At 35.8% G+C, this 13,225-nt stretch overlaps 1 protein-coding gene across 3 annotated transcripts in view; it reads right to left on the bottom strand.

The window, feature by feature from the left end:
* Window positions 1–13,225, bottom strand: part of AGMO (alkylglycerol monooxygenase) — a 184,338-nt gene that overhangs the window by 98,929 nt on the left and 72,184 nt on the right. For all 3 annotated transcript variants that reach the window (XR_007630955.1, XM_050332749.1, XM_050332758.1), the window contains exons 4-5: window positions 8,041–8,144; window positions 1,896–1,991 (exon numbers count right to left, since the gene is read on the bottom strand). Coding sequence is in view for 2 of the 3 variants with exons in the window: in XM_050332749.1 (XP_050188706.1) it covers window positions 1,896–1,991; window positions 8,041–8,144 (200 nt within the window). In the remaining variant the exon portion in view is untranslated. The remainder of the gene's footprint in view (window positions 1–1,895; window positions 1,992–8,040; window positions 8,145–13,225) is intronic.

Genomic DNA, 13,225 nt, shown 5'->3' with positions numbered 1-13,225 from the left:
CAAAAAGACTGTAAAAAAAAAAAGAGAGATGACACAGCTATAGACAGTTAAATTTTAATAGTTGTTTCAAAGAAAAATGAATATAAAGGTGAAGCATCATATTAATTGCACCAAAAATATTGGGTAACGTAAAGCTGCATGGCTGCTACCATTTGCCTTCTTTTCCTTACTGTTTTCTGTCAATCCCTTGCCCCTGAGAGCAGGAAATCTGCTAATACATGTTGTAACCCTATTTCTATTTTGACATCATATTTGACCTTACAGCATGACTTCAACATATTTCAACTGATTTCAGCTGCGCTAAAAAATCAACAACATCAACATTAGGCAAAGTCCTATGAGTGGATCAACTGGATCAGTACAAAAGATCCATTGTTTTTCTACTGGTACAATAATTTAATAGTAAGGAGTGCTTATCTTTTCACTGAGACTGAAATTCATTCTTGTTTAGACTAGTGTCTAAACTTGGCACATTGCACATATGCTATGGAAATTCCTTTTAAGCCCTATGAAGGATTTAGCGCTTTAGAGGGATGTAGGCAATTCATAAGCATCTGAAATTCACTTTAGAAACTTTAGACGTGCACTGTGGCACCAGTGCTGAGACTCACTGAGTTACTGTTATGCAGCAGAACGTTAAAAACCTCTCAACCAAGGAAGAGATGGCTTCAAACAGCAGAGAAGACGTAGATGAGGCATATTACATTTTTCTCAGTGGCAAAACACATTAAAAGTAGTTTGTGAAACCTAAAGCATGAGCAAAGAAACTTTGCTACCATGTAATTCATACCAGTAGTTTCAAAAAGTGCTTGAATTTGTTCAAAACATTTTAAAAAGGTTAATTGTGTGTTGCTTGAGTTTATGCCAGTTCTGGTGATTGTGACATTTTATCGTAAACCTTTCCTATTCACGTGGTATTGCAGAGCATCAGACGTGTTAATGATTTTAGAAATGTGTCCAACAGAAGTGAAATGTCAACAACCATAGTTTCTTCTTGGTTCACTACAACTATCGATTTTATTTTTTGATTAATTGGGTTTTTTTAAGGAAATAGAAAATATAGAAGAAAAAACTGTAATTTAAACAACACTATCACCTAAAATAGCAGATAAAGAAAATAAAATTGCTTTCCCAAAGAACTGTCCTACATATCACATCATGAAACTGCAGGGGAAAAGGCTCTGTATGGGCAGAATAATCAAAGAAATGTTGTAGAAATAATTAGCCCACAGCCCACTCGGGGCTACTGACAAATATGCTACTGACCTATAACATGGAATACCTTTAAACACCTCTCCTGTAATGCAAGGAAGAAGGTACAGGCTGTTGGACTACATGAGAAGTGTGGGAAGTACCTACTAATTACAGCAGGTTATTAACTGTATTTGTGCATAAATATAGTCTACACACTCACAAAACACAAAGGGGTGCAGTCATAAACAAATAGCCATCAAATAAGCAAAGAGCATTTTTCATCTGAGAATTACTTGTGCTAAGAAAGAAACAATATTTGACTTTAGTTGCAGCTCTAAATGATCTTTAAGAAGCACTAGCATTTGGATATTTTTCCCTAAAATATTTATCTTAGAAACGAAATCAGTTTCAGTATCTGCCAAAAATGTTTAATAAGCTGCAAGATAGGAAAATATACTATTAAAATAGCAAAAAGTTTTGATTCCTCACAGTTACTTTTAAATTTAATTGGGACCAACTGGCCTCATTGCTTCTTATAAACTTAGCAATATATATTCACAAAAAGGAATAAAAATGAACAGATGTTTCTCCTTAAAGAAATCAGACAAAGATTTTTCTTACACAATAAATCAGCTGCTAGTGGATTTCCAGGACACTGCTCCAGGCTAACTGTTTAGGTATGGCTTAAAAACCTGGTTTACCTCTGTGTGTATCCAAAACTGGTAAAGTAGATTAAACTGTAAATGAACAGCAAACACCGAAGGGGGAATGAAAAGAGCCATGGGCAAGTTGAACATCTGAAAAACAAGAAAAAAATCATATATTAAATGTAGAATTCTAAACTCATGATAATAAGATGAAGTACTATTTCAGGAGCTCAAAGCACTGCACGATATACTTGATTTTTCTAATACGTCCTTAACGTAGAAATTCCATAGCATACATAGATACTGATCATTATATTACTACTACACGTGCTATAGCAAATGGGATGTAAATTGATCCAAAAGTGATTTCCCAAAAGTCATACTGAGCAAATAAATCCTGCTATTAGATGCTTATTCTGTGTATTACACGGAGCAGACAGCAGCATATCCTTGACATGAAGGGTTCACTTAAAGGGGAGAATTATCATAGAGTAAGCAAGGTGTGAATTTATAACACCATTGTCTTAGCATCCAAACTCCCTACATGAGCACTATAAGGGTAAGGCCACTTACTTGGCTTTCCAAGTTAATTACAAATTCTCACCCTAACTTTCCTGTGGCATCTCCCTTAAAGTCTGAGTCCTAAAACATGGTAGCATGAAAACAGTATCAGAAAACTTCTTACTTAGGAAACACCCTGGTATCTTACATACAGAGTAAGTCCCAGGAATTTCACAATTAATTGTTTAACTGGCTGAGCAACAGACCTCATACATTAAAAGTTCATCTGCTTTCTTCAGAAAAAGGCTTATATTTTTCTTTCCCCTTGTATTTGACATTGTGTTGTACCACCTGCAATAAAAATTTAATCCTTCTCTAAAATACAGAGATTTTTCCTAAACCAAAAAGTAACAGAAGTATCTTTAAAACTTTAAATCTCTTTAGCACTCAGGGAAAATCTTTGCAGCAGACAAGAGATCCATGTGAAACATGGTAAAATTAGCAAAATCTGTTTCCAAATTCCTATTGTCCTTTTCACTAAAATCAAAACTTTGAACATCAGTGAAAGCAGTCTGATAACCATGACAGGCTTCCTGAACCACAAATTCCTTTAATGTAGATCTGGACATAGTATTTAAAGACAATATTCTCTCAGTTTTAGTCAAAAGGTCTGCCTAATAGGTAGATGTCCCACTGAGGCTCTGAAACAACTGCATCTCCATCCTTGTGATGTTACTGATCCTCTCAAGGAAGTCACCACAGTCATATCTCACTGTGATGAACCAAGGAGGACTAAGGCCCTCAAATTTCAGCTTAGTCTGCTGGCTTCAACGCCAGACAATGTCTGAAGCACTGGGACAAAAACCTATAGACTTTGCAGGATCACCTGGCAGGGTTGGGACAGCTGTGATTTCAAAAACTACACTCAAAGACTTCATGAATCACAGCTGACCCACAAATGACACATGGGCTGCTTCTAGTTGAATGTCTTGGAAGTTGTTTTCCAAGAATTAAAGGAATTAAAAGGTAGTAGAAGAATACTGAGTTTCTGGAACTTAGGAGACATAATGTAAACAGCTATTTTGTGTTAATTACTCTGATCCTCAAAGGCTGATGTGTTTGCATAGCATTTATAAAACAAAAAAGGAATCAAAATAACTTGGAAGATGAAATTTGGCAATTCAATCCATAAGAATCACTCAGCCTAAGTTTTTTAAACTCACAAAAAACCAGTAACTCTTATCTAAGGTGGGAGCTGGTAAATGCCATCAGGGGAGGTGGTATTTAGGCATGAAATTCTGGAGTAGAAGTTGGAATAAGACGTATATAAGAATTAAAAACACAGATCAGACTGTCTTGTGCGGAAGACTAGTAAATAGAAGAGTGACTTTAAAATCCAAAAATCTCCATGCTCTTAAACAGAATTGTAGTGTAAGCTTCCCAGTACTTCAGAAGTTATGTTCTAAATACTGGTATGAAGCCAATCTCTTTTCTGAGTTCCTTTTTCCTCCTTCCTCTAACTTGGACCCCCTTAGTAATTAATTGTTAAAAGTAGGTGAGATACCAAAAACAAACAAACAAACAAACAAACAAACAAACAAAAAAAAAAACAAAAAAAACAAAACAAAAAAGCAACACAAAAAACCACAAACCACTGAGAGATATTTGTCCCACAACAATCAGAGGGCTGGCATGTTTTTTCTCAAAGGTTATCTTACACAGAACACAACACAATAGGACACACAGCCACCTTTAAGTAAAGCGACTTCAGTTTTTCTCCTATTATTGATTGTACCAGTCTAATGGCATTATAACAGCAAGAATTTTTTTAAAGGAATGGAGACGATGTTGATTTAAAAAAAAAAAAATAAACACACGCACAAAAATATCCCAACAACAAACCCCCCCACACACAAGAAACACCCCCCCATGGTTTTTCGACTGGTTGCAGTATTGAAAGCAGGGTTAAAAAACTACACTTTTTCCCTAAAAATATTACAGGCAATTTGGTGGTATTTTCAGACCATTCAGAGGAGAAGGAAGGATCATCTTTATATTTATTTTCTTACCTGCTTTTCACAAGAGTACTAGAATTTCCCTGCTAAGTCGTGAGATGAAGGAAATTGTATGTAAATCTACAGGTAAATTTGAGATTGACAAAGGAGACTGCTTTCCTAACTGCCTCACATTTCCTTGCAATGTAAGCTTTATTTTGCACAGAAAGGATTACAAAGATCATTTACAGAAGTGGAACCCTTAGGGAGGAATGAAACCCATACAATGATTCGTTTTTACTATTCGTGGTTCTACTGAAACAAGATCAATGTCAGGAAAAAAAAGAAATCATTAAATAGTTTTTCCCTGGACATGCCAATTCACCAAATCAAAACATTTCATGAGAATATGCCAACTTTCACTAATCTGTAGAGGAAAAGCTTTCCTGGTTTCAAGACAGAATTTCAGGTCAAAACTGCAGAAAAATGTTTATTACACTCACAGTTCTTTTCCAACTTGTGGATTCAGCAGCAGACATTGAGAAAATGCAAAAATAGTTGATGGGAAAGGCACTCAGTGAGGGAGTGGAGAGGAATTTTTCATATGGGGCTGCTGCACTGCAGCTCTGCCTCCACACCGAAGGCACTGCCCCTTTGGAAGCGTGCACACTCTCTGATGGGGGCATCTCTACCTTTCTCCCTTTCATTTGTAAGCAAAAGCTTATAAACGCTTCCACTGCAGAAAGGGAAAGAATTGAAACTCCTGAGGTTTAGCAGGAGTGCTGAGCTTCCTGTGCCAAGCCCCTCCCTGTCCAGGCTGGGTCTCTGGGGCCATCTGCTGATGCAGCCGTGGAGGGTCTGCAGGGTGTGGGGGGCTGCAGGATGGCTGCCAAGAACTAGTTGGTGTGGGCATGAACTTGTGTGAGGAATCTGCAGGAGTTAAAGGCAAGGATAAAACAAACAAAACAAAACAAAAACAAAAACACACACACACAACAAAACAAAAAAACCCAAAACAAACAAACAAAAACCAAACACACACACACACACACAAAAAAAACCACCAAAAAACACCAAAAACACAACAAAAAAAGCACATCCCTTGCAGTCCTGACAGACTCCTCAGTAGACAAGTGAACTTCTGACTGTGCTGAAAAACACTGTGTTACCTATTCCCTTTCCAGATTTATATATAGATTTTTTCCCTGCTTTTATACCAAGGCATTATTCAGTCCTTTATCTAACTGTATAGTCTAAAGCTATCAAATTATCATGGATCTAATACTTGCAATTAAACCTTACCCTTGGAGGAAAGTTGAGAACCAGTATTCAAAGCATTAAATCAGAGCTTTTCAAGGTGCACGTGCAAAACTCTCCTTTCACAACTGCACTTTGACTGTTTCATGGCTTATATATTCCTTTATATAGTATTATCTGGCATTAACTTGTAATTTTCTTCTTAAAAATTAATATATATTTTTTCTATGTCCTTTTCCTACAAAATGGGCTACAATACAATCTTTTAATCTTTACAGTAGATTTGCTTCCCTATAGCCCCTCCACTAGAGAAACAGAAACACTGTGTATGCAAATTACATGAAGCACTGCACATTTTCTCTTTTCTATCAGATCTTTTCTATAAGTTTGAGCACAATCCACATAGATTAATATGCTGATTTATTTATTTTACAATGTTTAACTTAAAACACTACAGAGCTGGCAGCAGAACAGCCCCACAATCCCACACCATCCACCACAACTTTCTCACAGCCTCCACAAAACTGAATGTTAAACTGCATTCAACAACACAGTATAATACATTTTCAACAACTAGATCACTCTCAGAGAGTAACTAAAGGCTTTGCTGAGCTGCAGCTCCAAGGCAGATCCATCCATGGTTTTGGACAAGTCCGGCAATCCAAAAATAGCAGTTTGGTAAGAATTAGCAAGAACTGTGATCATGCACAGTAAGGTTTTGCAGAAAGAAAACTGGCATATGTCTCAAAAGTTCTGTGAGGAGGAAAGACAGTATTTACACTAACCACATTTTGGCTAATACCAAATCTTTGGTGAAAGAAACACTGCACACAAAAGTACAATGTATTCCTAAGATCATTTCCTCTGCACAAAGAAAACGAGTTTTAAGTACACATATATTATTTGCCAAGGGCCACCAGTGCGGTCCTGAGGACGGTCTTTGGAATCCAAGGTGGCCAGACATCTTGGTCTTCCTGAATATTTTATGCTTTCTGAGCTATCATCCTCAAAATCATGCAGGCAAGCAAAGTGCTCGTGCACCCATCCATATGTACACACAGGCTTTTTGTCTCTTTTTGAGTTACTGTTTTTGTTAAGCATTTGCACATATGGTCCCAAATGGTAAATGGCCAAAGGTTAAATCTTTAACATAGCAGTATTTAAAGAGGAAGCAGAGTTGTCACAGAGATGCCTCCCTTCCACTATTGTTCTTTACAGCAATTTAAATTTTAGGTACTCTTACTAATATCAGATGATTATTTTCTAAAAAAAAAACCAAAAACATAAACAACAAGGATTTATATAGAAGACTTTAAGAAACAAATCTAAAAAATAGCACTGATTTTCAGAACTAGCCATTTTCTTGTAACCTAGTACTTTTAACTGATTTATTGATATGAACTGAAAACGCCAAAAACAGGCTAAGTCCATGTTCAGTTATATAAGCATAAATCCAGACTAACTTTACCAAAGTTAACGGAGTTATACTGGATTTGCATGTGTGAGCACACATTCTTGACTTTGAGTCATTTGCTCACATGCTGGATGTAGAGATTGCCAAAGGACTGTGGGTATCCTTCACCACCCATATTATGCCTCATTAGAGAGTATATGTAAATATATAATTATAGGTATATATTTATATATGCAAATACACAATATTCCTTTTGAACATTAATTCTGAAAATTCAAACTTTGAAGCTATTCTTTTTAAATAACAAACAACAGCCAGACAAAATACAATCTGAGTGGGAAAAAAAAGAAAACAAACCAGAGTAAAAAAAAAGAACATGAGAGAGCAACTGAGGAAATAAGCAGTTATCCTGGGCCCAGAACTAAACCCTAAATATTACATTGCATTTATCAATGCATTTGGAAATAAACATTGTTAAATCTGTTAAATACTTGATTTATATTGCATATGTACACAGCTCACCATTTCAAATACATTATATCTGAAACAACACTAGGTAAAAATAGTGACATGCTGCCCTTAAATACTTAGAGTACTGACACGACATGAATGAGCAGAGAGAAGAAAATAGATTTGCCTGTCCAAATCAATTTTAAACAATGATTTCTCTCCCTGATTCTTTTAGTCATACAGACATACCCTCAAGTACATTATACTCTGTTCTTTTCCTGTACTTATTCATGAATAACCAAATGAAAAAAATTCCCCATTCTACTCATAAAGTTATGATAATATAAATGCAGGTTTATATAATTAGCCGCCTTTAACTTAAGTACTGTAGAAATTTTCAAGTTTTCTGTACAAGTGTTACTGGATATATTTTAAAGGTTATGATTCTCAGATTCTTCAGTTTCACCTTCTGTTGCTTTCATTGTCAAACATCTTTATGTTTTTCTTTGAAGGAAAATAAACACTATACTTTCACCTTTACTAAATATTGTTGATATTGTTTGGCAAATATTCTGCAACTTACCCAGGAGGTGTATTTCTGCAGTACAGATTGTCTCAAGGCTGTGAATAAGTTGTAATCTTCAGAACTATGGTGTACTTGGTGCGCAGCCCATAGTATATTAACCTCTGCAAAACACATAATTTCTAATGAAGTTTGTACTAGAGAAAAAAGCAACATTTGTTTCCCAAGGCCTTTTTTCTTAAGCTAAAAGCAAATAATCCCCCAATTTAACACTTTGCTATTTTACCATAGTATAGCAGATAATAAAACCTAATGCTCAGAGCTGAGTTTGGGTAGGCTGGGTTACATGTTTGTCAGTGGACACAAGTCAGTGTAAATTTCATGCTGAGGAAGGCAAGATTGTGGCAGGAACTAAAATCATTGCAGGCAGAGCAGAAGGACGTGTGAGATGAGAATTAAACAGCAAGAAAGCTTGAGCTGAATCCTGATAACATGAATCAATAGGAGCTGTGTTATGGGATTCAGAGAGACAAGCACTGAGGATGTTCTCATGACCACATTTGTTATATTTCAAGACAAGAAGGGAACACAAAATGTTCTAAAAATCTTCTGCATCAAATTAAAACAAATTAACTGGTGTCAGCTTTTATGCTGACATTTTTCTGGGATGCATGAATCTTCAACCCACTTGTACCACAGACCACAAAACACTGGTGACAAATGGAAAAACAAGCAGATGGTGCTGGGAACCCTTGACCCAACCAAAGGAGAGAAGTGGTTCTATTGTTACAGTTTAAAAAAAAATTGCTAGAATAAGGGCAAAACCAATGTTAGCCCTGTCCTCTGAAGGCATGTCATCTTTAATGTAGTGAAATGAAGAATACTTTAAAATTCTGATTATATTTCAAGGCATTTTCTCATTTAAGTGCAGATCTGGGTGGTCCCTCTGCACTGTATAGTGTACAGTATAGTGATATCTGTCCAGTCTGAAGTGGCAAGACAGACAGACCTCAGGACAAAAATATTCACGGCCATCAGATGTGTACCTCAATCATAGGAAAACAGAAAGAGGTGTATGGTTAATGCAGCCCAAATAGTGCCTGTTTAGCATAAACCTACCCTTAAGATCTCATGTATTTCAAGGGATGAAGTATACACAAAGCCCGATTACAGAAATTAAAGGTGGACTGGCTGTCTGCATCTGGACACTCCCATTGCCACTGACTTGATTCACCAAAGCCATTAGAGAAGTGCCTTTGGAGATATTAGAATCACACTCACAGAACGATCTTACAATGTATATTTAAAAGTCCTGAAATTGTCTGGTGCCAAGTTTACAAACGGTTTAAGTCTCGCGATTAACATGTACTTGCAATGTAAAGTAATGCCAAAAAGTCTGCTTAATGAATGTCAAGGTATCTTCACCATTTCAGGGGACTAGGTAGTCTTGTCACAGGAGGTGACAGTCTTGTGCGCTAGAAACTGAGAATTTTAAATCTAAGTAATTTTGACAAATCGGTAATTTACATGCAAATAAGTTTGAATGTTGTCTAAGTTCTTGAAAATACTTACAATTGCTGAAATAAATCTGTAATTTCAACTATCACAAAACACTTAACACCGAATCTGAGAATTCTTTCTTCTTTAAATGCATTTGTTCCCAAAGGAAGAAGTGTTCACTATATCAAGAATTAATGATCTCTCTCTAAAAAACCTTCAACATCATCCCAGTGCATCTCTGCCTAATAAGTTCATTAGGGAATGAATTATTTAGGTGAGCTTCAGTTTTCAATAATTATTTGTATTTGAAATGTTTCCCAAGACTTGGACAGAAGCTAAATGAGTGAACAAAGCATCTGAAAAGGTGGAGGTTAAAGACCTGTCTCCTTAGTTGTTTTAAAAGCATTTACTTCCTATCACAAACTGTGTGTAACACAAGCCTCCACTCAATGAAGTACAGCTGTTCAAACAGGGTACAGTAACTGGATCTTGCTCCTTTCCCTCAGTCATTTTTCAGCATTATGAAAAGTTCAAGGAAGGGAATCTATGATGATTTTTACAGTCTACTTTCACTGTAGTTAAGGTCAAATGGTTTTCAAAATGAATTACTAAAAAGGCATTTTATTAGGATTCATTTTTCAGTTAAACTGCCTCTTACACTAACAAGTATATGGAATAAGGTAACTGAATATTGGTAAAATGTTAGCCTTTCAGATGTGTGAGTCAGCTTAAATGATCTATCATTCAAAAATATACCAAAGGAATATTAGGGACATAAACAAACAATTCTGCCACAAGTGATTTAACTGCTAAAGCTATTTCTGACTTCTGTTACAGCTAAGTGAATTAAATCTTGCTTCTTAATCCTATTCTTTATGACACCAATGGCACAGACTACATTACATTCATTTTCAAAATAGGCAGAGTTGATGATTGGAAATAATTTTTGTATTAAAAATTTATCTGACGTAACTGATCATCAATAACTTTTTATAAAGAATAACATCATGAAAAAGTGTGGAATAGATCACCCCAAAACTCAGTCTGTAACCATTAGCACATTAAAAATATTACAATCATAATGCCTAAAAGACATCTCTCAAATGTAAGAAACAGACCAAGCATTCTTCAAGGAATACAGCTGACTACCCACGACAGAATTGAAATTTTATGTGTCTTTAGAAGGGTTGTGGTTTCTCTTTTTCATTCCTAATGATGATAACTTGAAAGAAAATGATAAAAATTTTTTGAATTAGGATGAAATCATAAAAGACTCTCTCACATGCACTTTCTCATATGAATTATTACATAATAACCAATAAAGAGAGCAAGATAGATACAGACAATTCCAACAGATTTAAAAAAAAAAAATCTATGTAGGAAATAGGAAGTATTACTGCATTTTATAGAACTCTCCAGTCAGATTCTACTGTGAAGACATAGGAAAAAATAGATGATGGAATTGGAGAAGCCACCAAGATAATGCTTTAATGGAATTTTTGTTGTTTCATGATTCAAATAAAATAAATAAAATTTAAAAAACAGATGACCACAATAAAGTTATGCACAAACCCCCTATTTTTAATTCAGGAGAGTGAACAACACAGAATCATAGGATAATTCAGGCTAGAGAGAAACACAGGAGGTCTCTAGTCCAGCCTCCTGCTCACAGCAGGACCAGCTTTAAGTTTCTGAGTACTACACCCAGATGGTCTCAGAAAACTTCTGCATCTTCTGCTGTTATGAAGAACTATAACTGAAGATAAAAGTGGCATTTCCTTTTCATGTAGTTGTGGGGAGAATTATACAAATCATAACCTAGCACAGCAAGAACCTCCTTTCCTCATGTGGTGTTCCCCAGATTCCTGGTAACAGATGGATACCTGATGAAATTTGCATCTTGCTACTGGAGTTACTGTTGTTTAATACATTATTATTATTATTATTATTATTATTACCATTGTACTGAATCAAATAATACTTTTTCCATCACCCAATTTAAACTGCAAAAGGATTAGAAACTGTAAAAGGATTAGTATGTCATCACAACAGAGAATAAATGAGGCCAAGGTGAGGAAGGAAAGAAAATTGGTGCTACACAGAAATTGCTGGATGAAGGACAGGCATTGTTTTCACCCCAGCTTTTTAAGTCTCTGTGAAGTCATCTCAGAGTCAGACTGGCAGTTGGTAAAATCAGTGGGCTACAAGCGTTGAGAGATTTGTATCTTCCAACTAATTCTAAAAGCAAAAGAAGATCTGTCATTTTAGTTCAATATAGGAATTCTGTTGTTTTAGGAAAGAAAACAAGAAGCTGAGGGAAGTGGCCTGGACAGGCAGATACTTTGAAGGAACTTTACAGTCGCCTTGTAGCACCAATGGCTATCAAGGACCTGGAGCCAGGCTTTTTGCAACAGTCCCACTTTATCTTGTTTTTTGAGTTTTCCAAAATGAAGGTAGATTATTGACGTTAGCTTTCTTTTTCTTCCTACACTCCTCCTCCTAACTAATACATAAAATGTAATGTTTCACACACTTACACAATCATAGTGGTGAGGCAACCTATGATTTTACTTATTTGTTTTATTATTATTATTTCAAATTAATCTTTCATTACTTCTCAAGTCCCTTTCTATGAGTCTCCAAAACAGATCTAATACCTGGGCCATATTTCACTACTTCTGAAGTATTTCTTTTGTGGTAGTAGAAAATGGTCATCATGCACATAAGATTCCTCTTGAAGAATGCACAGCAGAGAGAGGACAAAATGAGATTTTTTTTTTTTCTCATTTCTGTAATTTTAAGTAATTTCCACAGCCCAACACATTTTGGTTAACAAGAGAGAAAATGTATGCCAAAAACACCCTGTCATCATTTCAAAGAGTGATGTCAATGAAAACAGCCATTTTACAAAATCCTCAGAATCAGTGAAATGGTAAAAATTGGTTGAATCTTGAGTGAATAAAAAAGATTAGATAAGGCCTTTAATTAGAATTTGGTTTCTATGCATACAGCTTTATAAGATCTGGCACTAAAGTAATGTGGAAAAAAATACAGATGATGATTTATGTAAAGTTTCCATTCTCTTTCAGTCAACACTGACTAGCTAGAACAGGTGAAAGTTTCCCTTCAGCACTTACTTAAATTTAAGCAGAGCCTTCAGTTTTGCTATGCTTGCTATCTTTTACAAGACTAGATACCTTTAGCACTCAGTAAGGAATGGAACTACAATTTATCTAGCCAGAAACTTAGAAGATAGCAAAATTACATTTAGTGTGCTATGGATTACCACACTACAGTGAAGTCCACAGAGCCAAGCATATGGCAAAGAACCCCCTTGCCCATGGTGTGGTCCCCACTGACCCAAGTGTGTAATCTGCTGCTTCTTACAGCAGCTGTAACCTGCAGGGTTTCAGAAGCAGGTACTCTGTGCTGCGTTCAAATTAAGCAATTCAAAAGGGATCATCTCATGAGTCTACTTCTCTCCAGTCAGAATTAGTAGAAACTCCAGGAGAACTAAGGAAATTAAAATGGTCTAGAAGGCATATTTTCCAGTCATTCCTTTTCTATGCATTTCAACCATCCCTATAAAGATAAAACAGAGAAAAATACATAGTATTTAAATAATTTATCTGCTAAGCTATTAGCTTTTCTTATCCACAAAAACCTCCAGCTGTTTGATTACTCACTACCCTCCTGCCTTGTTCTAATTGAGTTGTTCATAGAATCATTAAACTCCCTGAGCTGG

Source organism: Myiozetetes cayanensis, unplaced genomic scaffold, assembly GCF_022539395.1.
Source record: "Myiozetetes cayanensis isolate MyiCay16 unplaced genomic scaffold, myiCay2020 scf1, whole genome shotgun sequence".
NCBI lineage: Eukaryota > Metazoa > Chordata > Aves > Passeriformes > Tyrannidae > Myiozetetes > Myiozetetes cayanensis.
Note: the sequence above shows the minus strand (reverse complement) of the source record. Positions and strands in the feature narration are given on the sequence as shown.